A 24,815-nucleotide genomic window follows, 5' to 3' on the forward strand; every position below is an offset into this window, starting at 1 on the left:
GCCAATTACACTTTTCAGTTTTCCTGCAGATGTACTGGTTCATGAAGATGTTGTGCTCATGAGTTTCTACTCTAGTAAGTTTTGGGTCTATGTATGTACCTTTCTTTCTCTGCACTCTTGGGGCAAGGATTTGCCATATGATTGATCGGAGAATTGTTCATTTTAAATTAGAACAGAATTTTTATTTTTTCTTTTATTTCTTCTAAAAAAAGAAAAACAGAAACAGGATACATGTATAGAACATGTGGGTTTGTTACATGGGTATACGTGTGCCTTGGTGGTTTGCTGCACCTATTGACTGTCCTCTAAGTTACCTCCCCTCACCCCCCAACCTCCAACAGCCCGTGGTGTGTGTTGTTCCCCCCCTGTTTCCGTGTGTTCTCAATGTTCAGCTCTCACTTATGAGTGAGAACATGTGGTGTTTGGTTTTCTGTTCCTGTGTTTGCTGAGGATGATGGCTTCCAGCTTCATCCATGTCCCTACAAAGGACATGATCTCATTCCTTTTTATGTCTACCTAGTGTTCTATATATGTCTACATAGTGTTCTATATATGTCTACATAGTACTTTTAATATATATATGTGTGTGTATATATATATGTGTGTGTGTATATATGTGTGTGTATATGTATATCACATTTTCTTTATCCAGTCTATCATTGATGGGCATTTGGGTTGGTTCCACATCTTTGCTGTTGTAAGTAGTGTTGCAATAAACATACGTGTGCATGTGTCTTTATAGTAGAATGATTTATATTCCTTTGGGTATATACGCAATAATGGGATTGCTGGGTCAAATGGTAGTTCTGGTTCTGGATCCTTGAAGAATCGCCACACTGTCTTCCACAATGGTTGAATTAATTTACATTCCCACCAACAATGTAAAAGTGTTCCTATTTCCCCACAGCCTCACCAGCATCTATTGTTTCCTGACTTTTTAATAATTGCCGTTCTGACTGGCATGAGATGGTATCTCATTGTTTTGATTTGCATTTCTCTGATGATCAGTGATGTTGAGTTTTTGTTCATGTGTCTGTTAGATGCATAAATGTCTTCTTTTGAGAAGGGTCTATTCATATCCCTTGCCCACTTGTTGATGAGTTACTTGTTTTTTCTTGTAAATATGTTTAAGTTCCTCGTAAATTCTGGATATTAGACCTTTGTCAGATGGATAGATTCCACAAATTTTCTCCCATTCTGTAGGTTGCCTGTTCACTCTGAGAACAGTTTCTTTTGCTGTGCATAAGCTCTTTAGTTTAATTAGATCCCATTTGTCAGTTTTTGCTTTTGTTGCAATTGCTGTTGGCATTTTTGCCCTAAAGTTGTTGCCCACGCCTATGTCCTGAGTGATATTCCCTAGGTTTTCTTTTTTTTTCTTTTTTTTTTTTTGTATTTTTAGTAGAGACAGGGTAGGCCAGGCGCGGTGGCTCAAGCCTGTAATACCAGCACTTTGGGAGGCCGAGACGGGCGGATCCCGAGGTCAGGAGATCGAGACCATCCTGGCTAACACGGTGAAACCCCGTCTCTACTAAAAAATACAAAAAACTAGCCGGGCGAGGTGGCGGGCGCCTGTAGTCCCAGCTACTCGGGAGGCTGAGGCAGGAGAATGGCGTAAACCCGGGAGGCGGAGCTTGCAGTGAGCTGAGATCCGGCCACTGCACTCCAGCCTGGGTGACAGAGCGAGACTCCGTCTCAAAAAAAAAAAAAAAAAAAAAAAAGGTCATTGCCTTGTGCACTTCAACAGGGTGTTATTACAAAACTCCCAGGGCTAGGCATGGCAACATACACTTGAAATCTCAGCTATTTGGGAGGCTGAGGTGGGAGGATTGCTTGAGCCCACAAGTTTGAGGCTGAAGTGTGCCTGTGAATAGCCACTGCACTCCAGTGCCTAAGACAATCGGGAGACCTCACTTTTTTATGGCTGCATAGTATTCCATGGTAAAGAAATGTACCACATTTTCTTGTTCATTTATGTGTTATATACCGAAACATTTTTATTTCTGTGGTTTTAATGCCACCTAATATGATTATCAATGTGTCATTCTCCGTAAATCATTGTTATACATGTTAAATGATTACATATTAAGTGTATAGGTATAATAATGACTAACACATTGTATGAACTAAATAAGTACTTATCACTCTGATTCATCAAATTTCCATTGCTCATACCATTCATAATTTATTAAGTGGTGTAGTATTTGTTCCTATCAACATTTGCTTTTCTGTCCTATCTAAATATTAATGAAACAGTGGAGGTAGGCTCAGTGTGCTGTCTTGAAATAATCCAAAGTCAGATGGCATGCTTCACTGGTTTCCTTTAGATTCAGTAACTCATTCGACTCACACAATAAAATGAGTTTTAAGTATATCGGCTATCCTTATATTTGTCATGCTACAACAGAGAAAACTCTGGGTCACTGGGCATGATGGCTCACACCTGTAATCCCAGCACTTTGGGAGGCCAAGGCGGGTGGATTGCCTGAGCTCAGGAGTTCGAGACCAGCCTGGGCAACATAGTGAAACCCCGTCTCTACTAAAGTACAAAAAATTAGCTGGGTATGGCAGCATGCGCCTGTAGTCCCAGCTACTCAGGAGGCTGAGGCAGGAGACTTGCTAGAACCCGGGAGGTGGAGGTTACAGTAAGCCAAGATCATGCCACTGCACTCCAGCCTGGACGACAGAGCAAGATTTTGTCTCTTAAAACAAAAAAAAAAGAAAACTCTCGGCCCTTCACTGATGACACCAAAGCCTTACATACATCTTCCATGTCGACTGCCCAGAAAACCTAAAAACATGGAACACTACGGAATACTTCAAATTAGGAATAAATATCTCATTCGGCACAAATTATCAAGGTAAACCCAAGATGAAATAGGATAAATACACATATCATAGTAAAGAGATTTAATTAATTTAAAAATATACACAGTTGCAGAGAGAAAAGCAAATGTTTTTGAACCAATTATGAGAGACAGTCACAGGAGTGACTCCCACTTTTATGAATGGACACGTTGTGGAGGGGAAACTGCATCTCATTTTGGACTTTGGTTCATAGCAGGTTCTGTGTGAGCCAACAACTCCATATCCTGGAGAACTACGCAGTGCACAGGATTTTGTTTCCTGTGGGGCCTTTTGTGTGTGTGTGTGTGAGACGGTCTCACTCTGTCTTCCAGGCTGGAGTGCAATGGCGCCATCTGGGCTCACTGAAGCCTCGACATCCAGGGCTCAAGTGGGAAAATTGCTCCCACCTCAGCCTCCCGAGTACCTGGGACTACAGGCATGTGCCACCACACCCAGCTCATTTTGTTGTATTTTTTGTGGAGACGGGGTTTTACTACGTTTCCCAGGCTGGTCTCAAACTCCTAGACTCAAGTGATCCTCCTGCTTCAGCCTTCCAACATAATTTTGTCTTTCATAGGTTACTCCAAAAATTCTATAATGCTAGTAGATTTCAATGAACTCTACCAGTGAACTGAAGACTTCAGTGAAGTGAGGCCTCCAGCCTGCCCATTCCCCTGTACCCAGCCAGGGGTGGTGCCCACCTTGGGAACAGTGAGGTAGAGCGTGCTGTCCAGCCTGTACCCAGCCAGGGGTGGTGCCCACCTTGGGAACAGTGAGGTAGGGCGTGCTGTCCAGCCTGTACCCAGCCAGGGGTGGTGTCCACCTTGGGAACAGTGAGGTAGAGCGTGCTGTCTAGCCTGTACCCAGCCAGGGGTGGTGCCCACCTTGGGAACAGTGAGGTAGAGCGTGCTGTCTAGCCTGTACCCAGCCGGGGGTGGTGCCCACCTTGGGAACAGTGAGGTAGAGCGTGCTGTCTAGCCTGTACCCAGCCAGGGGTGGTGCCCACCTTGGGAACAGTGAGGTAGGGCATGCTGTCCAGCCTGTACCCAGCCAGGGGTGGTGCCCACCTTGGGAACAGTGAGGTAGGGCGTGCTGTCTAGCCTGTACCCAGCCGGGGGTGGTGCCCACCTTGGGAACAGTGAGGTAGGGCGTGCTGTCCAGCCTGTACCCAGCCGGGGGTGGTGCCCACCTTGGGAACAGTGAGGTAGGGCGTGCTGTCCAGCCTGTACCCAGCCAGGGGTGGTGTCCACCTTGGGAACAGTGAGGTAGAGCGTGCTGTCCAGCCTGTACCCAGCCAGGGGTGGTGTCCACCTTGGGAACAGTGAGGTAGGGCGTGCTGTCCAGCCTGTAGCCAGCCGGGGGTGGTGCCCACCTTGGGAACAGTGAGGTAGTGCTGTCCAGCCTGTAGCCAGCCGGGGGTGGTGCCCACCTTGGGAACAGTGAGGTAGGGCGTGCTGTCCAGGCCTGCCTTGCTGCCGCTCACCTCCATGTGCTGAGGTGCTGTACACCTGCCGTGGACCTACACCTTGCTGCCCAGCACAAGGGGCTGGTGAGGAGAGCACGTTGAGGGGCCCAGTTGGGCTTAGGGCTACCTCACTTCATGCTCCCTGCCTGAAGGCCACAGCCCACACACAGCATGTCCAGCATGTAAGTTTGCTGGCTGCTGCTGAGCTTGTTCTTCATGACACGGGTGGAAAACAGCAGTCTGAAGGCACCGCACTCTTCATAACCAGACTGTACTGCTGGTGCCTCAGCTCCAAGTGGAAGGGCGGGAGAGGGGATGGCAGCCCTGCCCCCACCACCCTCCAGGCCCACCTCAACGCTCGCATAGGATGCTTTCCATGGAACTTCTTCTGGCTCTTCAGCCAGATGGAGGGAATAGAGTTGCCCATGGTCAGGCATCAGAAGCAAATGGTGTTGGTGTCTGGCACCACAAGCTGGTTCCTGTCCACCCACTGGAGCTGAGTCCAGTGGGGTCCCTGCTGGCAGAAGTGCACGGGAAGGCCATAGACAAGGTGGGGAGCAGAGGCCCATCTGACCCGATGCCTTTCCAAAGCTGCCCTTGCCCATGCCGGCGATCTTGGTTTTTCCTCCTGTGTAGGGAGTGTTGGCCTTTCAAAGACCCCTGCCTAAGCAGATGAGGCTCCCAGGAGCTGCGACATCATGTTCCCCCACGTCAGGCTTTCTCAGAGCTGGAACATGTGTCCCCTCCCCGTCTGCTTCCTCCAACTGGCAGCTCCTGCTGAGAGGTCCAGGGTCCTCCACCTTGGCCTTGGGGTCTTCAGGTCATAAGGGCATCTGCCAGGGGAGTACCCACCTGCCCAAGGAAGCACACTGAGGCAGGCCTACCAGGAGAAGGCCCAGGACCTAGCTGGGTGCATGAACCAGGACAGGCCTTGGGAGCAGCTTACCAGAAGGGGAAATCCGGCTGCCTGGAGAACTGGGAGCCTCAGAGACGGCTGGGCAGCGATGGCCCACTAGAGTCTGTGCCCTTAGTTCTCCCTCTGTAGAGCTCCAGGGCTTGGTGGGTACCGGGTGAGGATGGCATCCAGGAGGCCCTGCCTCTGCCCCCTTCTGGTGTCCGGGGCTGCTGCAGCCTCTACCCTCAGCCCGACGGTTTTCTCCTTCCTAAGGACTGGTTTGGGGGCGGCCTTCCTGCCAAGACTCTTGGAAATGCTGAACTGTCATCCCCCAGGAGGGGGCACCAGGGGCCCAGGAGGAAGATAACCCCTCCCCATGATGACCTTTCTGTCACCCACCTACAGAGACACGCCTCCTCCCCATAGTGACCTTGCTGTCACCCACCCACAGGGAGATGCCCTTTCCCCGTGATGACCTTAATGTCACCCACCCACAGGGACACACCGCTCCCCATGATGACCTTAATGTCACCCACAGGGACACGCCCCTCCCCGTGGTGACCTTGCTGTCACCCACCCACAGGGACAGGCCCCCTCCCTGTGATGACCTTGCTGTCACCCACAGGGATATATGCCCACCTCTCAGGGGATGACGCCAAGGCACTGGTGGCACAGTGTGGACAGATGCTGGGAAGAGGTACCTCCCAGAGCTCTAAGCTGCCCTCCCAGGCTTCCCGGGGTGGGGGGCAGAGACCCCAGGAGACAGTGAGAGCCTAGGAAACAGGGGCTGTTTCTCAGGACCAGGCAACCACAGTGACTCAACAGTGCTATCCACGGCCAGACAATGCCTTCTGAAATGCTGCTGCCCAGGGACCCTCACAGCCCAAGCTCACGGGATGAAAACTCCTACCTTAATAGGTCTAATTGCTGCCTGACATTCTGTATTAGCATTTTCATGAGCAAGCAGCTGAAGGATCACTTTCTTGGCCTGAGAATCCGAAATAGCCTTTTGAGCCGCATCGTGCAAATAGGCGATAAAAATCCGGATAAGGCTGCCTTAGACCCTGTTGAACTGTGTTAAAAGAAAGGTAAGCAGTAGCAGGGTCATGAATTTTTTCCCAGGCTCTTAGGCATATAGTTCTGAGCTGATCAACAGCCTCATCACCCATTTCCATCTGTTGATTTAGAGTACCCCATGCCTGTCCGATTCCAAGCAATTGATCAGACGTGATATTAAATGGGACGTTGGGCTTGAGCATTTCTGCATGCCTGATTTGTTGCTCCATCCCTCCACCAGGTTTTAAAATGGAGAAATTCAGAGGGGAACAGGGTGGATCCGGCTAATGCCTCCCAATCCACAGGTATTCAACGTCTGTTATAAGCCACACATTGTAACAAGGAATGAACTTAAGGGGAATTTAGCCCATCTTGTCCAATTGCTTGCTTTAAGTCTTTTAATATTTTAAAAGGAAATGGCTCCCAGCATGCTTGAGCAAGTTCTCTGACCTCCTCAGCTGGCGAAATCATGACCAGAAACTGCCAAGCATTCAAATCCCCCATTTCTTGTGCCTGGCGAGTGGATGCCTGGATTGTCCCTGTGCCACAATTTGTATTTGGACCTGCTCGCAGCACTCCTCTACCATAATTAACAGGTGGGCAAGCCTGGATCATTCCCTCATCCTAATTGGCTGTTGGATAAGCCTGAAGCTTCCCTTCGCCATAGTTACTGGCGGGGCCTGCAACATTGATTGGGAGCCCCAAGGCGCGTCTCAGGCTCCCCTTCCAAAAATTCCTAAGGCTGGCCTGGGGGTGGCCATTCCAGACCTTCCCCTAAAGGCGCAGTAAGTAGCACTGTTTCATTTATAAGTTTTTGGAGATTAGCATACATACCTTCCCGTTTCTCGCCCTTTTTAAAACTAGACTGTGATGGTTCACTTTGCTGAAAATTAGACTCCTGATTTTTCAACTTTCCTATGTCATCCTGAAACTCCTCCTTCTCCTCTTCAGTGTGGAAGGGCTCCAGTGCTCCAGTGCCGACCACACAAACCAAGCAGAGAGGGGAATATCGTGGCCCTCTTGTGCTGGTTTTAAGTCTGATCCGACCTTGTCCCAACCTTCTACATTCATGGCTCCATATTCCGGGAACCAAGGAGAATACTTGTCTACCAGATGGAACAAAGATGTGAGATTTTGGGTCCTCACAATTACCCCTCCGCGGCGCAGCAACTGCCGCACAAGGCTTAAGAAATTAGCAAACTTACTCTTAGCCTGACCCACCCGTTCCCGAGGTTTCCCTGGAATACTCCGAGTGCCCCCCTTACCCTAGAGCTTGAAGTGAAAACCTGCTCGGGAGTCCTTTGTCCGTCCTCCGCTTTCCACGCTCTGGTGTTCCTTCACTGGATTATTTGTAGAAATTACGGGGAGCCCCGCGTTGGGCACCAGAGACCAGCCTGGGCAACCGAGGGAGACCCCCGTTTCTACAAAAAAAAATAAAAATAATTAGCCAGGCGTGGTTTCGCGCGCCTGTAATCCCAGCTACTCCTTGAGAAATCAGACAAAACCTGGCACCAGAGACTGATTTTCTTCTGAAATGCTTTCTCCAAAATATTTTTAAAACAAAAGGGGGAAATTGGAAAGGAAAATATTTTGGGCCCCCTAAATCACTAAGATAACGGGAAAAGTCAATCTGGGGACTTCTTAGGGCAAACCTGCCTCCCATGCTATTCAAAGTCATCCCCTGCTCACTGAGAAGCATGCATATCTTATTGCCTCCTTTGGAAGGGCTCATCGGAAGCTCAGAAGAATGCAACCGTTAGTCTCTCACCTACCTGTGACCTGGAAGCCGCCTCCTGGCTTCGAGTTGACCCACTTTTGCTTCAGGTTGTACCGGATCAAACCAGTGTTCATCTTACATATGTTGATTGATGTCTCCTGTCTCCCTAAAATGTATAAAACTGTCAGATACAGTCAGTTTCTCTTCCAAGGTTTGGCATGTTAACGGTCTTGTTTTTTGTTCTGGAACTCAACTTTCTTGTTCTCCATGCCTGCTTGCCCTTAGTTACTGTAAACAACCTTTCCGTCAGTTCTAATCAATAACTCACGTCTGTTCCCTTGGTTACCTGCTCTGCACCCATTTCTCCCTTCGAAACAGCAGGTCCCACCGTTGTAACTCACATGCCCCTTCCCCTTTCCTTATTTGGGAAAATATTCACAAATAGCCAACCGGGTCAGTTTGGATCTTGAGGTCTGGCCCCAGCCCATGCCAGAGGTAGGAATTGCGTTAGGAATAAAAACCTCTGCTTTCCTTTGTTCCGTGTGCTCTTGCGATTGTGACTGATGCGAGCAGCACGCTTCCGCAGAGGTAAATTGCGTTGCTGAGAAAACTTTCGCCTGAGTGCTGGTTTCACTTTGCGGCACCGAGCATTTATCTCCAACAAAACCAAGCTGTGCTCTGATCACCTTGGGCAACTGTCGTCAGGACATCCTGAGGCAGTGTCATGCACAAGCATCCCCAACCTGGTAAAATAAACTTTCTAAATACTCTTATCCCCAAATGCTCAGGGAGACTGATTTGAATAATCATAAAACTCCGAGGCTGCACTCTAGCCTGGGCGACAGGGCAAGACTGTTTCAAAAAATAAAATAAAATAAAATAACTCCGATCTCCCGCACAGCCGACTCTGCGTGAATTACTCTTTCTCTATTGCTATTCCCCCCTCTTGAGACATTGTCTCTGTCTAGGTAGCGGGCAAGGTGAACCCACTGGGCAGTTACAGATTTGTCATTATATTGCTTGCAATTTTATATATATATAATGCACAAATAACTATAACCTTGTATACAAGGTTATAGTTGTATACAAGGTTATAGATGCATGGTCAGATTCTCCTTGCATGGTCGGATTCCAGCGCAGGAAGGACGCACCCCCTACAAATTGCTAGGCCAAAGTGGTCATTCTGGCCTCATCCAGCCTCACGTGAGATCTCAATCTCCTGTCACTCAGGGCCTGAGGGGGCGGGGCCTGAAGCCCCATACAATCAGCGGCGCTTTGGTGGGGACCGTTTAGTCACGCGCGCCGCCGGAAAGCAGAGGGCGGCTTCCGGGATCCGGCTGGCGGGCACTTTGTCTCGCCTTGGCCAGCGTAGGCTCTTCCTGTTAGTCTCCGCTGCTACTTCGTGGCTCTGGGAGGCCCAGGTGGCTCTGCAGCGACCTCTGCCACCCTGTGACCTGCGGGTATTGGGACATCCCTAGCTGACGCCAGGACACCCGGGAAGCCGAGGAATGGTGAGTGGACTGCGCCTGGCTTCCCAAAGTGGGAAGAGGGCCGATTGAAACCTGCTGGAAGCAGCCATGGGCTGCGGAACCTGCGGACCCAGTCGCCGCGGCGCAGCCGGGCCTCAGTCCCCTTCTGTGCAGGGCCGGGCGGCGCGGGCAGCGGGACCCCTGCGTCCTGTCTGTACCTGTGGGCGCCACGTCCGCCGGCCGGAGCCCTCTCGGGAACCCCGCGCCTCCCCCACCCATTTAGTGCGGTGACCACGGGAGGGTGATCCGGGAGAGCCCCGACTCGGTGTGCGGGGTTCCAGCGTGGGAGGAGCTGTGGTTCATGGAGCTTCCAGTCCCACCTTTTTCCCCCTAAAATTAACCTGAGGCTTTGTTAAAACGCTAAACGGTGTGTTTGAGCAGAGGGCGATTCATAAACCAGGTGCCGCAGTACCGGGTACTGCCAATCGGATGCTGATACTGAGAGGAAAAGGCAGAAATGATGTCTGCTCTCTAGATTGTCTCAGACTGGTGAAGAGAGAGTCATGGTTTGTGGTTTGGGGTCCACAGGAGGGGTGTAAATGAGAGGCTTTGATAAGGTGAATGAGGAAGCAAACCTTTTTTTTGTGACAGAGGCTTGCCCTGTCTCCAGGCTGGAGTGCAATGGTGCAGTCTCAGCTCACTGCAACCTCTGACTCCCGGGTTCAAGCGATTCTCCTGCCTCAGCCTCCCAAGTAGCTGAGCTGGGCTTATAGGTGAAGGGGTGGCCTGCCTCTCCACACCTGTGGGCGTTTCTCGTTAGGTGGAACGAGAGACTTGAGAAAAGAAATGAGACACAGCGACAAAGTGTAGAGAAAGAAAAAGTGGGCCCAGGGGACCGGCGCTCAGCTTACAGAGGAGCCACACCTCCACTGGTCTCTGAGTTCCCTTAGTATTTATTGATAATTATCTTTACCATCTTAAAGATAAGGGAGTGGCAGGACAATAGGATCATTTTAGGGAGAAAATTAGCAGTAAGACATATGGATAAAGATCTCTGTGACATGGGTAAGTTCAAAGGGAAATGCTGTGCCCTGATAGGCATATGCAAACATCTCCATAAACTTCTTAGCAGTATTGCGCCAGTCCCGCCAGCAAGTCCCACCTTATGCAGTAAGGTGGTTTTCTCCTATCTCAGTAAACAGAGCATACAATCGGGTCTCACACCGAGATGTTCCATTGCCCAGGGACGGGCAGGATTTTTAACCAGCAAGCTGCCTTCAGGCACTTGTTTAACAAAGACACATCCTGCACAGCCCAAAATCCATTAAACCTGGAGTCACCACAGCACATGTCTCTTGCATGGACAAGGTTGGGGACAGAGTCACAGATTAACAGCATCTCAAATACAGAACAAAATGGAGTCTCTTATGTCTACTTCTTTCTATATAGACATAGTAACAGGCTGACCTCTCTTTCTTTTCCCCACAATAGGCACCCACCACCACGTCCAGCTAATTTCTGTATTTTTAGTAGAGACAGGGTTTTGCCATGTTGGCTAGGTTGGTTTCGAACTCCTGACCTTAATTGATCGCCACCTCGGCCTCCTAAAGCGCTGGGATTACAGGCGTGAGCCACCTTGGCCAAAATATTTTTCTGTTTCCAAACATTTTACATGAGAGGAAAGCGGAGAATAAATCATCTGAGACTCTACTGTAAAACAAATCTTTGTGCCTCTCTTCTTTTCATCTTTCCTAAGTGTACATATTACCAAAATGTCTTTAGGTTGAGGTCCCCCCATGAAAACTTTACAGGGTGTTGTGTCCTCAACCACCCTCCTGTCTTTTCCTAGTCCTGGCATTTTAGAACTGTCTGGGGATGTCCCAGGATACCCACTGTAGCCATGTCTATTGGAGGGTCTAGTGAGTATCAGCCCCGGGGTCATCTCATCCTCAAGGACAGCCTGAGGTGGGGGGAAGAGTCTCTCAGGGGAGCAGTTGGATGCTCTTGGCCTTAGAGGAATCTCCTGGTATAGTTTCATCTAAAATGGTGACCCCTTAGGGTCATTAAAATTTGAGGACATTAAAATTAATGGGCAATACAATGTAATGTCATTAAAGTTAGGTCATTAAAATTGTTCCTCCGGCCGGAGTTTTTTTTTTGTTTTTTTTTTTTTTTTTTTTTTTTTGAGACGGAGTCTTGCTCTTTCGCCCGGGCTGGAGTGCAGTGGCCGGATCTCAGCTCACTGCAAGCTCCGCCTCCCGGGTTTTACGCCATTCTCCTGCCTCAGCCTCCGGAGTAGCTGGGACTACAGGCGCCCGCCACCTTGCCCGGCTAGTTTTTTGTATTTTTAGTAGAGACGGGGTTTCACCGTGTTAGCCAGGATGGTCTCGATCTCCTGACCTCGTGATCCGCCCGTCTCGGCCTCCCAAAGTGCTGGGATTACAGGCTTGAGCCACCGCGCCCGGCCCGGAGTTTTTATTCCTCGGAGACACATTGACGGTTTGCCAATGGGATGCTGACATTGAGAGAAAAAGGCAGAAATGATTCTGCTCTCTAGATTGTCTCAGACTTGTGAAGAGAGAAAAACTGTCCCAAAGGACAAGGAAAACCCACCCCAGAGAGGATGTGCAAGAACCTGAATATGAAAATGCACTGAAGGCGCACAGAAGGACAAAGAGCAGTGCCAGTGCCTCCTAGGTGGTCACTGAGTGCTTTACTGAACAGGATGGGTGTCCTGAGGGATAGAATGGCCTGCCGTGACACTTGGAAAGGTCTGTGTTGGAGTCTGCACTGCCTCTCCCTGAGTTTGTTACCTTGAAAAGGCTTGTCCGCTTATTTGAGTTTCAATTTTTCATTGACTATAAGATACATTTTGTCAGTACAGCTTTATTTCCAAAGAGGCAAGGTAAAATGATGTGTTTTATTTGCTAAAAATTCGTATTTATTTCTTCCCCAGAGTGAGTGTGGTAAGTTTTAAAGACCTGTTCTTGAGACTAGTGAACAATACAGTCAGGATGGCTAAAGGTGACCCGAAGAAACCAAAGGGCAAGATGTCTGCTTATGCCTTCTTTGTGCAGACGTGCAGAGAAGAACATAAGAAGAAAAACCCAGAGGTCCCTGTGAACTTTGCAGAATTTTCCAAGAAGTGCTCTGAGAGGTGGAAGACGATGTCCGGGAAAGAGAAATCTAAATTTGATGAAATGGCAAAGGCAGATAAAGTGCGCTATGACCGGGAAATGAAGGATTATGGACCAGCTAAGGGAGGCAAGAAGAAGAAGGATCCTAATGCTCCCAAAATGCCACCGTCTGGATTCTTCCTGTTCTGTTCAGAATTCCGTCCCAAGATCAAATCCACAAACCCCGGCATCTCTATTGGAGACGTGGCAAAAAAGCTGGGTGAGATGTGGAATAATTTAAATGACAGTGAAAAGCAGCCTTACATCACTAAGGCAGCAAAGCTGAAGGAGAAGTATGAGAAGGATGTTGCCGACTATAAGTCAAAAGGAAAGTTTGATGGTGCAAAGGGTCCTGCTAAAGTTGCCCGGAAAAAGGTGGAAGAGGAAGATGAAGAGGAGGAGGAAGAAGAGGAGGAGGAGGAGGAGGAGAGGAGGAGGAGGAGGATGAATAAAGAAACTGTTGATCTGTCAAAAAAAAAAATCTGTTCTTATTTTATTTGCTAAAAATTCATATTTATTTCTTCCCCAGGGTGAGTGTAGTAAGTTTTAAAGGTCTGTTCTTTTTAGGGGTAATTTCAAATGGAATTGTAGGACTTAGCTTTGTCAGTGCTACTGGTGAAATAAAAGTGTGATAGATAAATTGATGATTTACAAAGATTCATCAAAATGTCAGTTTCCCTCTTGTAGCATGGTGAAGAATTTATGACAGTGGACACATCTATATCCTCTTATGTGGGTATGTGAGGGTTTTTTTGTTGTTGTTTTTTGTTTTTTTGGAGACGCTGTCTTGCTCTATAGCCCGACTGGAGTGTAGTGTCACCATCTCTGCTAACTGCAACCTCCGCCTCCCAGGTTCAAATGATTCTCCTGTGTCAGCCTCCCGAGTAACTGGGATTATAGGCACCCACCACCACACCCAGCTAATTTTTGTATTTTTAGTAAACATGGAGTTTTAGGCCTGGCACGGTGGCTCATGCCTGTAATCCCAGCACTTTGGGAGGCCAAGGTGGGCGGATCACGAGGTCAGGAGTTCCAGACCAGCCTGGCCAACATGATGAAACCCTGTCTGTACTAAAAATACAAAAAAATTAGCTGAGCTTGGTGGCAGGCACCTGTCATCCCAGCTACTCGGGAGGCTGAGGCAAGAGAATTGCTTGAACCCAGGATGTGGAGGTTGCAGTGAGCCGAGATCTTGCCACTGCACCCCAGCCCAAGTGAAAATGCGAGACTCCATCTCAAAAAACAAACAAACAAAAAAGACAGATTTTTGCCATGTTGGCCAGGCTGGTCTCAACCTCCTGACCTCAGGTGATTGCCTGCCTCAGCCTCCCAAGGTGGTGGGATTACAGGCGTGAGCCACCACGGCTGGCCCACTCTGTTTTCTTTTCTTTTTTTTTTGAGACGGAGTCTCGCTCTGTCGCCCAGGCTGGAGTGCAGTGGCCCGATCTCGGCTCACTGCAAGCTCCGCCTCCCAGGTTTACGCCATTCTCCTGCCTCAGCCTCCAAGTAGCTGAGACTACAGGCGCCGCCACCTCGCCCGGCTAGTTTTTTGTATTTTTTAGTAGAGACGGGGTTTCACCGTGTTAGCCAGGATGGTCTCGATCTCCTGACCTCGTGATCCGCCCGTCTCGGCCTCCCACAGTGCTGGGATGACAGGCTTGAGCCACCGCACCCGGCCTTGTTTTCTTTTTATTCCCTAAATTTTAATATGTTTGAGTTTGTCTGTTCCTTTATCACTTTTTTCTTCCACAAAAAAAATTCTGCCTAGTCCTTCATAAAAAAAAAATCTTGGAGGTGTAGGTGATCTCCGCGCTGACGTGCGCCACCTCACCGATGCACATGGGAGACAGGAAGTCAGTGCGCTCGACACGAGCCAGCGCGGCTACACAGCGCTCCCCGTTCTGGCTGTTGCAATGCCGGGTGCTGATGATGGCGCCCGCCTCCTCGATCATCTTCAGGATGGTCCCCCCATGGACATTGCCGGCAAGACCAACATTGTCACAGCTTCTGTGGACGCCATTAATTTTCATGACAAGATCAGAAAAGGCTGCGTCATCACCATCTCGGGACGCATGACCTTCACGAGCAATAAGTCCATGGAGATCGAGGTCTCTTGGTGGACGCCGACCCTGTTGTGGACAGCTCTCAGAAGCGCTACCGGGCCGCCAGTGCCTTCTTCACCTATGTGTCGCTGAGCCAGGAGGGCAGGTCACTGCCCGTGCCCCAGCTCGTGCCCGAGACCGAGGACGAGAAGAAGCGCTTTGAGGAAGGCAAAGGGCGGTGCCTGCAGATGAAGGCGAAGCGACAGGGCCACACGGAGCCTCAGCCCTAGATTCCCTCCTCCTGCCGCTGGGGCCTCGAGTAGCCGTGGCAACGGGCCCAGTGTCCAGTCACTTAGAAGTTCCCCCCTTGGCCAAAAACCCAATTCACATTGAGAGCTGGTATTGTCTGAAGTTTTCGTATCACAGTGTTAACCTGTACTCTTTCCTGCAAACCAACACACCAAAGCTTTATTTATATCATTCCAGTGTCAATGCTACACAGTGTTGTCCCGAGCGCTGGGAGGCATTCCTCCCAGAAACCCTTGGGAATGCTTCCGAGCACGCTGTAGGGTGTGGGAAGAACCCAGCACCACTAATAAAGCTGCTGCTTGGCTGGAAAAAAAAAAAAAAAATCTTCCTGTGACTTCTGAAAGTGTTCTGGCTTTATCTTTCATATTTGAATATATAATAAGCTGATTATTGTTCATGGAATAGAGAAGAATGCAATGCATTTTCCCAAGTAGATGCCAGCCTAGTTTGCCTCATATTTTAAAGTGCATGTGATTTCTTTTTCTATTCTACAGTGCCTATTCTATCATTCCTCAACTTTCCATATAAATGCTGGGTCATTAAGACTTTTTTCCCCTTGGTCTGCTTGTGCTTGCTCATCTCTCTGCTAATACTGTGCTGTCCTGAATATTTTCGTTTGAAAATCTTGGAAGTATGTTAGGCAAGCCATCACTCTTTTTTTAGATGACTAAAAATCATTAGACATTTGTCATTTTTACTAGGTATGAAAAGTAGTTTTTCTTGCCTAAAAAGCCTGATTTGGGAATTTATGTGATTTCATAGGAATAGCATCTGGAAGTGGTGACATTAATGTCATTTTAAAAAAATATGTGCCATATTTCCTCTTATTCCTTTCTGCCTTGACATTGTGCAATAGAAATTTAAAAAATTGTTGTATTAGTATTGTTAAATATCAATTATTGGTTTTATTTACTAAATTAAATTTAATAAGCCTGTTCTCTCTTGGTGTAATCACAAGGAATGGGCTCTAACAAGTGACAGCACATATAAAACATTGTCTTCCAGGGAAACTCATTGAACGCTTCCTGTTCAGACTGTGTTTTGGTGTCTGGTTCCCTAAGCACCACTGCAGTGACACAAAATAATAGACCTTCAGCAGAAAAGGTTTTGGCAAATATATTGCATAAGCCATTTAGATGCAGTGAGTGATTCTTATAACTTAGGTTGGTGGAATCCCTTTCAAAATATAAGTTACTAATACAAACAAAGATTGAACTTTGTGAGCAGGCATTTTTAAGAATAAGAGTCTCAGGACTGATAATATTAACTCACTTATGCACATCAGGTAAGACTTTATTATGGCAGATACTAGAAATGTACAAAGTGAAGTTAAAAGGTAACTCCTAGATGAGTGTTTCTGCTTTGCTGTTGCCTTTTTGAATAGTTCAATTCTAGCATTAGTACTGCTGTGTGGGAGGGAGTATGTGTGAACAGAGTAAGAGTTGTGACAATCAAGTCATAGAATAAATGCTTGGAAATTTTACAATCATGTAAACAGCTTATGAATTGAGTATAGATTCCCAGTGCTGTCAGTCTCACCCATCCTTCTATCCACATGTGTGGAATGTTCTAGGACTCCGTGGCTTTTGAGGATGTGGCTGTGAAGTTTACCCAGGAGGAATGGGCTTTGCTAGATTCTTCTCAGAAGAATCTTTACAAAGAAGTGATGCAGGAAACCTGCAGGAACCTGGCTTCTGTAGGTGAGAATGACAACACGTTTCACTTAATTACAGAAGTATTTCCCTCTCATCAGTGCTATTTGTGATTTGGAATGTGGCAAGGGAATGATTTGGTGAAGAAATCAGGCATGGGCACTGTGTACAATGAACATAAAATCTAGTAATGTTGGCCGGGCGCGGTGGCTCAAGCCTGTAATCCCAGCACTTTGGGAGGCCGAGACGGGCGGATCACGAGGTCAGGAGATCGAGACCATCCTGGCTAACACGATGAAACCCCGTCTCTACTAAAAATACAAAAACTAGCCGGGCGAGATGGCGGGCGCCTGTAGTCCCAGCTACTGGGGAGGCTGAGGCGGGAGAATGACGTAAACCCGGGAGGCAGAGCTTGCAGTGAGCTGAGATCCGGCCACTGCACTCCAGCCTGGGCGACAGAGCGAGACTCCGCCTCAAAAAAAAAAAAAAAAAAAAATCTAGTAATGTTTCTATAGTTTGTATTAATTCACGATAATTTTGTGGGTCTGCATTTTAGGAAACAAATGGAAAGACCAGAATATTGAGGATCACTTCGAAAAACCTGGGAAAGATATAAGGTAATTTGCACTGAGAAGAGGAAATGAAGTCCTCTGAAGGAATCTTAGCTTGTCATGAATTTAAAAACAAGCAATCAAAACAAATAAGAGTCACTTGAAATTTATTTCTTTTTAGAAAAGTTTCACCCAAAATGTAACGTACTTCAGTGTAGCAGTCAGTGTTTGGAAAACAGTTTAGTTGAAAATAGTACTACAAAATTGTGTATATGAATGTTACTATTTTGGTCATAGCCATGCAGGTGGTAGCTGTATTTTCAGTAGTAACCCATTTACTTTCAAATAATTCAGTCATGGCAAAAAAAAAAAAATGCATTTTCCCTGGTATTGGTAGCAGTGTAAGTCCAAGACCTATTAATAAGTAAAAAGCTATTAATAAACCAACCAATAATAATGTGCTTGTCATTTTTTTACAGAAATCATATGGTACAGAGACTGTGTGAAAGCAAAGAAGGTAGTCAGTATGGAGAAGTTGTCAGCCAAATTCCAAATCTTGATCTGAATGAGAACGTTTCTACTGGATTAAAACAATGTGAATGCAGTATTTGTGGAAAAGTCTTTGTACGTCTTTCCCTCCTTAACAGGCACATTCTAGCTCACTCAGGATACAAACCATATGGAGAGAAGCAATATAAATGTGAACAGTGTGGGAAATTCTTTGTTTCTGTTCCAGGTGTTAGAAGACACATGATAATGCACAGTGGAAATCCAGCTTATAAATGTACAGTATGTGGGAAAGCTTTTTATTTTCTCAATTCAGTTGAAAGACATCAGAGAACTCACACAGGGGAAAAACCCTATAAATGTAAACAATGTGGTAAAGCGTTCACTGTTTCCGGTTCTTGTCTAATACATGAACGAACTCACACTGGAGAGAAACCGTACCAATGTAAGGAATGTGGAAAAACATTCAGATTCTCTTGTTCTTTTAAGACACATGAAAGGACTCACACTGGAGAAAGACCCTATAAATGTACTAAATGTGATAAAGCCTTCAGCTGTTCCACTTCCCTTCGTTACCATGGAAGCATTCATACTGGAGAGAGACCCTATGAATGTAAACAGTGTGGCAAAGCCTTTAGTCGTTTGAGTTCCCTTTGTAACCATAGAAGTACTCATACTGGAGAGAAAGCCTATGAATGTAAACAATGTGACCAAGCCTTCAGTCGCCTCAGTTCCCTTCACCTCCACGAAAGAATTCATACTGGAGAAAAACCCTACGAATGTAAGAGATGCGGTAAAGCCTACACGCGTTCCAGTCACCTGACTCGCCACGAAAGAAGTCATGATATAGAGGTTGGGTGTAGTGACTCAGCCTATAATCCCAGCACTTTTGGAGGCCAAGGTGTGTATATTGTTTGAGCCCAGGAGTTCATAACCAGCCTGGATTAAAACAGTGTGAAACAACCTGGGCAACATGGTGAAACCCTGTCTCTACAACAAATAAAATAATGCCGGGCGCAGTGGCTCACGCCAGCTACTCGGGAGGCTGAGGCAGGAGAGTGTTCGTGAACCCGGGAGGCAGAGCTTACAGTGGCCAAGATCACACCACTGCACTCCAGCCTGGGCGACAGAGCGAGACTCCATCTCAAAACAAAAAAAAAGAAAATCATTTCTGGGCATGGTGGCACATTTCAGTTGTCTTAGTTCTTTTTTGAGGACATAAAAAGCCACGGGGGGTGGGAGAGAAGCCCTGTGCATGCGGATCACGAGGTCAGGAGATCGAGACCATCCTGGCCAACATGGTGAAACCTCGTCTCTACTAAAAATACAAAAATTAGCTGGGTGTGGTAGCATATGCTTGTAATCCCAGCTACTCAGGAGGCTGAGGCAGGAGAATCACTTGAACCCAGGAGGCGGAGGTTGCAGTGAGCCGAGATTGTGCCACTGCACTCCAACCTGGCAACAGAGTGAGACTCCGTCTAAAAAAAAAAAAAAAAAGCCCCATGCATGTTAGAAATGTGGTAAAATATTTACTCTTTCCCATTCCCTCATAAACATAAAAGAGCTCACACTGCAGAGAAACCTTAAGAATGTAGGAAATGTGGTCAAGCCTTCAGATTTTCCTGTTTTTGAAAATTTGGGAGAACTCAGAGTGGGGAAAAGCCTTTTGAATTTAAATTTGTGGTAAGGCCTTCAGTTGTGTTAGTTCCATTTGAAGACATCAACTTATTCCTGAGAAAAACCCTGTGAATGTCCAGAATGTGGGAATGTTTCATTTCTCTCATACCCACTCAAGCACATATGAAAATGCACACTGTAGCTGGACCTTGTAAATACAAGAATGTACACAGGATTAAAACTGATAGTTTAGAAACGGCAAGAATATTTTCAGTTTTAACATTTACTTGAAAAATCATGTGAAAACTCCCACAGGAAAGGAGTTCTGTAAGTGAAGCTTTTCCAATTTGGAAAGCCTGATGCAAATTAATTATCGTGCAGTGCTTGAAAAAAATGTATGAAATGTTACCCAAGTTACAAGTATATTGTTTTTATCAGTGGCTCATTCTTAAAGAGTCTTGAGTATGCATTTCACCTTGTTTTGCAGGGAAACCTTGAGGTGAGAGTTCTGTAAATGCTCTTTGAGCTGTAGTACTTGAATTTCATAGGTAATGATATTTTCTTAAGTTTGTTGGTAGAATTTTTGTCTATTCGTTTGATAATGTGCTGGATTCATGGTTGAATTTTGATGTTTTAATAATATGTAGGTAAGTTTAATTTTTTTATTTTATTATTATTTTTGAGTTGGAGTCTCACTCTGTTGCCCAGACTGGAGTGCCATGGTGCGATTTTGGCTCACTGCAACTTCTGCCTCCTGGGTTTAAACGATTCTCCTGCCTCAGCCTCCCAAGTAGCTGGGACTACAGGCGCCTGCCACTATGTCCAGCTAATTCTTTGTATTTTTAGTAGAGACAGGGTTTCACCATGTTAGCTAGGCTCGTCTTGAACTCGTGACCTCATGATTTGCCCACCTCGGCCTCCCAAAGTGCTGGGATTACAGGCGTGAGCCACGGTGCCCGGCCAGGTAAGTTTAATTTGTATGTGTTGTCCTGTGATTAATGGACCAGTGAATACTGATTGTTAATTGTTGGGATTTTCTTACTAGCCTCATTTGGCAAATTTTGATTATCCCTTGTCCATTATACACATTCCACCTTGTTTTTTTGAAGGAAAAACTACTCCTGATGTAGAGATGTTTACTTTTTGCTAATAATGAGTTGGTATTAATTCCTAAGTACATAAAGTTTACCATAGAGTATCATCTCGTGAGTTCTTTGCATCTGTTGCCCTTTATTCTTTATTGTCTCTGTCTGTTATTTGGATCGTTCAACTTTGAATGAAGGAGAGAGAACTGTGATAGGACAATATGTTGTAACTAATCTGAGGGAGGAAGCACCGAGTCTCTCAGTCACATATGGTAGCATTGGACTTTTCATCGATGCCTTTGGTATGTAGTAGATAGTATTATGCCATTATGGCATTATAGTTTATATATTGTATTTTACAGTATTACAGTCTTACCAGTCAGTGTCACATGACTCAGTTCCCTACCAGCCAACAGACAAACCAATCACATACTCTTGTAGGAACAAAGGATTATCCTCAGCCAGGCATGGTGGCTCACGCCTGTAATCCCAGCACTTAGGGAGGCCGAGGCAGGCGGATCACGAAGTCAGGAGATCGAGACCATCCTGGCTAACACGGTGAAACCCCGTCTCTACTAAAAATACAAAAAATTAGCCGGGCAAGATGGCGGTAGCCTGTAGTCCCAGCTACTCGGGAGGCTGAGGCAGGAGAATGGCATGAACCCGGGAGGCGGAGCTTGCAGTGAGCTGAGATCGCACCACTGCACTCTAGCCTAGGTGACAGAGCGAGACTCTGTCTCAAAAAAAAAAGGAACATCCTCACTTTTTTAATGCTATACTGCTCTCTGCTCCCAAGTGCATCCCTTTTTGGGCCTGTGGGAGCTTACACCATCCTCCTATATGTAATTAATAACTGATGTTTAGCTTATCTGTTTAGTAATAGATGTCATGTGTTTAACGGTGCCAGTAAACGTAGGGTGCTCATTCCTTCCTCACCAGTGGGGTGCATGAGACGCTATTGAAACAATTGGCAACACAAATGGAATGGACCAGCCCTCATGCAGGACACCTGCTCAACTTGACCTACCTGCTGTCGGCTGACGGTTCCGTAACACATCAGCAGTCACCTGAGTCAGAACCGTGAGCTGACGATGGGCTTTCCCTTTGGTCTGCACAGTGTTTTGTGGTCTTCAGGTGTTGTCATCTTCTCCCACACTAAAATGCTCTCATCTCCTAGATGTGATGTTCAATTGCACCCCAGCATGACGTTTGGCCTGTGCTTAGCAGGCAGTTTTGAGGCCATGGCTTATGAATGCACAAAAGGACAGCACATAAACCAGCCAACACTTAAGTCCTAATTAGCAAGAATCAGGCTGTATCTCTGTAGTCACTGCATCTACTCTGGTCACCATCACCGTATGCGTAGGGCAGCCATGTGAACATTGTTAATTATTGTACACTCCTGAGACAGTAGTTATTATGTAGGCAGAAGTAGTGGCCTTGTTTGTTTCTTGTGCTGCTGCTCCCCTTGCTGTCCCATACACCCTCCTGATGAGGTGTACATCTATGGTGCCTCATGGTTCAGGCACTGCTGAGCAAAGAAAATGGGAAGAAATAGTTTGATCTTAGCCCCTGCCAAAGCATATGAAGAAGCGTCTCAGCTGCTTTCACTGAAAAATTCCTGGCCAGTGTGTGGGCTTTTCTTATCACTGCTGCTTATCAGCATGTCAGAAGTCTTATCTTCGGACTGCAAGTCTTGATGGCCTTAGACAAAATGGCCTTACTGCATGTGGAGCTAACCCCAGGAAGCTGGAGTGGCACTCTCTGGAGGATTAGGTGGTCTCCTCCAATGTGGGTTGATGGGCTCCTGAACTCTTTCCTGTAACCATGCAGAGAGTCTACACTGCCAGTGATCATGTGCCACAACTCTATAGATGTAGAAACTCAAAATATTCAAAATATTCTGAAACAGTTTCCATTGAAAGGGAAGAGAAAAGCAGTCAAGTGCCACGCTCCGGTCAAGAGAACTAGTAGATGGCTCACAAGAACACTCTGTCGCTACTGTCTGTGCCTCTGTCACAACAAATGTCCTGATCCTTCAGTTTTAAGGGTGAAGGGCCATTTTCCTCCCTTTCTTACTGGTAGTTCTCAAGATAACTGGATGATACGCTGGGAATGCAATATCCTGATAATCAGGTGACATTGGTCAGAACAGCCCAGGCTCTGTTATAGTCCCTGCTCAAAACAGAATGTCCTTTAACGTTTGCGTCCAGCAAACCACATCCTGGGAGAAAACCCAAGGCGAGCTGCTTTCTGGGGTCCCTCAGTTGTAGTACGAGTGAAGCATTTACAGTCAAGACTCCATCCATCCGCTCTGGGTAGCTTTCCTGATCTTGTGGTAGCGGTTCATATTGAATCCTAGACTTCTGGTGTCTTTTGTTTGCTATTTTTAAGTAATAAATTCACTTCATGGGATTTACGTATGAATGTGTTTGGTCTCATTGTACTCAGAAAAGCTGGTAGCCATTGCACAGTGAACCCGCTTCGTAATTGGTGAAAACACCTGTGGCCCCCTTGTGCCACAGCAAGGAGGTTAATTCAGCCAGACAAAAACTTAATGTTCTTAAAACCCTGTAGCACAATTATTACCATGCGGGAGGCCTTTAACAATGGTGATGCTGATCTGAAGAACTCTGAAGGAAGAAATTTACACAAATGGGTTGGGTACATGGGCGTCCCTCCTAACTTAAAGCAACCCTTACTCCCCTCCGCCTAAAAAGAGTGGAGAGGCCGGGCGTGGTGGCTCAGGCCTGTAATCCCAGCACTTTGGGAGGCCGAGGTGGGCAGATCACTAGGTCAGGGATTCAAGACCAGCCTGGCCAACATGGGGAAACCATATCTCTACTAAAAATACAAAAATTAGCCGGGTGTGGTGGCAGGCACTTGTAATCCCAGCTACTTGGGAGGCTGAGGCAGGAGAATTGCTTGAACCTGGGAGGCGGAAGTTGCAGTGAGTCAAGACCATGCCACTGCACTCCAGCCTGGGTGACAGGGCAAGACTCCGTCCCAGAAAAAAAAAAAAAAAGTGGATAAGAACTGAAACAGGTTTAAAATTTCACCTAATTGGAAAAGCAAAGTTTACAAAAATAATATTTAAAATAAAAGGTTAAGTGAGTGCTCATTGAAATTTATGCCTCCACAAAATAGGTTGTGATTAACTTCCACATTTGTTGAAAGCCACCAAAGTTGGGAAGCCTCCGCGTCTGAAATTCACATGTGGCTGAAATAAGAATCATCCCTGAGGATACCCCAAAGTTTAAATATGGTATCCCCTGTGATATTATGAGGAATGACTGTACATAAAACAGGTTGTCTTCCTTTAACTCTGAAAATCATATTATCTTGCCTAAATTCTCCATAACGCATCGCTCTGCAGTATCCTATAGTGGACATAGGTTTCCTGACCAATGAGCACTAAAATTAAGTGTATGCGAATCACCTATGTTCTTATCAAAATGGAAATCCCCGAATTCCACCAGTTAGAATAACATGAGAGAATATCAGATTTTTGGAATATGTAAGTTCTCTGTAAGATTATTAGGTATTGATTCCATTTTATTAATAGATATAAATATATTTAGATGACCTATTTCTCCTGTGTTTTAGTCTTAATAGATTGTGTCTTTTACTTCATCCAGTTGGTCTAAGTTACCAAGTTGGTGGGTTATGGAGATTGTAATATTCTTTATTATTTTATCATCCATGGGCTCTCTAATATAAAGGCCTCTTTTAATTCTTATATTATTAAGCTGGTGCAAAAGTAATTGTGGTTTTGGACCATGAATTTTAAATTTTTATAACTAGGCTGCAACACATCTTTATTAATGAAAATAGAACCCATTACAATGGGCTGGGTGCAGGGGCTCACGCCTGTAATCCCAGCACTTTGGGAGGTTGAAGTGGGTGGATCAGGAGGTCAGGAGTTTGAGACCAGCCTGACCAACATGGTGAAATCCGTCTCTACTAAAAATACAAAAATTAGCCAGGCATAGTGGCGTGTGCCTACAATCCCAGCTACTTAAGAGGCTGAGGCAGGAGAATCACTGGAACCCAGAAGGCAGAGATTGCAGTGAGCCGAGATTGCACCTTTGCACTCTGGCCTGGGTGACAGAGCGAGACTCTGTCTCAAAAAAAAAAAAAAAAAGAAAAAAAAAGAAACCATTACAATCAAACATTTTTGCCAATGAGAAATAAACTTGTTTATTCCATACTTTCAGGGTTCCATGAACTCTTGGAAAGCATTTTCTGCATCCTGCTGGTGGTGGAAGTGTTTTCCCTGCAAAAAGTTGTCAAGATGCTTAAATGGTAGTTGGTTGGCGAGAGGTCAGATGAATACGGCAGATGAGGCAAAACTTCATAGCCCAGTTTATTCAACTTTTGAAGCCCTGGTGGTGTGACATGTGGTCAGGCGTTGTGAAGAACTGCGCCCT

At 46.4% G+C, this 24,815-nt stretch overlaps 2 protein-coding genes and 1 long non-coding RNA gene across 6 annotated transcripts in view; 2 read left to right on the top strand and 1 right to left on the bottom strand.

Moving 5' to 3' along the window:
* ZNF669 (zinc finger protein 669) overlaps positions 1 to 24,815 on the top strand; it is a 59,509-nt gene that overhangs the window by 25,970 nt on the left and 8,724 nt on the right. Inside the window, exons 1-4 of one of the 4 annotated variants that reach the window (XM_033198633.1) lie at positions 9,252 to 9,488; positions 16,547 to 16,673; positions 17,182 to 17,242; positions 17,656 to 18,584. In XM_033198633.1, the coding sequence (XP_033054524.1) occupies positions 9,486 to 9,488; positions 16,547 to 16,673; positions 17,182 to 17,242; positions 17,656 to 18,584 (1,120 nt within the window). In that variant the 5' untranslated portion in view covers positions 9,252 to 9,485. Of the gene's footprint in view, positions 1 to 9,249; positions 9,489 to 16,546; positions 16,674 to 17,181; positions 17,243 to 17,655; positions 18,585 to 24,815 lie in introns of those variants that run through there. The other 3 variants (XM_033198634.1, XM_033198635.1, XM_033198636.1) reach the window with 3 other exon arrangements.
* LOC117075870 lies at positions 7,532 to 8,528 on the bottom strand. The gene is made up of 3 exons (XR_004434163.1): positions 8,428 to 8,528; positions 8,033 to 8,143; positions 7,532 to 7,681 (listed from the first exon to the last, which is right to left on the bottom strand). It is a non-coding gene; the product is annotated as an uncharacterized LOC117075870 (long non-coding RNA).
* On the top strand, positions 12,442 to 14,954 carry LOC117074845 (high mobility group protein B3-like). Its single transcript, XM_033196739.1, has 3 exons — positions 12,442 to 13,106; positions 14,423 to 14,605; positions 14,725 to 14,954. The coding sequence occupies exons 1-3, from the start codon at positions 12,461 to 12,463 to the stop codon at positions 14,952 to 14,954; spliced, it is 1,059 nt and encodes a 352-aa protein (XP_033052630.1). The 5' UTR covers positions 12,442 to 12,460.

The sequence above is a fragment of the Trachypithecus francoisi genome, unplaced genomic scaffold (genome assembly GCF_009764315.1).
Source record: "Trachypithecus francoisi isolate TF-2019V2 unplaced genomic scaffold, Tfra_2.0 Lachesis_group5, whole genome shotgun sequence".
NCBI lineage: Eukaryota > Metazoa > Chordata > Mammalia > Primates > Cercopithecidae > Trachypithecus > Trachypithecus francoisi.

What these genes read in the sequence shown, in the direction of transcription:
- LOC117074845 (XM_033196739.1), top strand. Translation starts at nt 12,461, where the DNA reads ATGGCTAAAGGTGACCCGAAGAAACCAAAGGGCAAGATGTCTGCTTAT. An exon ending in TCTGTCAAAAAAAAAAATCT is followed by an intron (nt 13,107 to 14,422) that starts GTTCTTATTTTA and finishes TTGGAGGTGTAG; the next exon opens with GTGATCTCCGCGCTGACGTG. An exon ending in TCCCCCCATGGACATTGCCG is followed by an intron (nt 14,606 to 14,724) that starts GCAAGACCAACA and finishes AAGTCCATGGAG; the next exon opens with ATCGAGGTCTCTTGGTGGAC.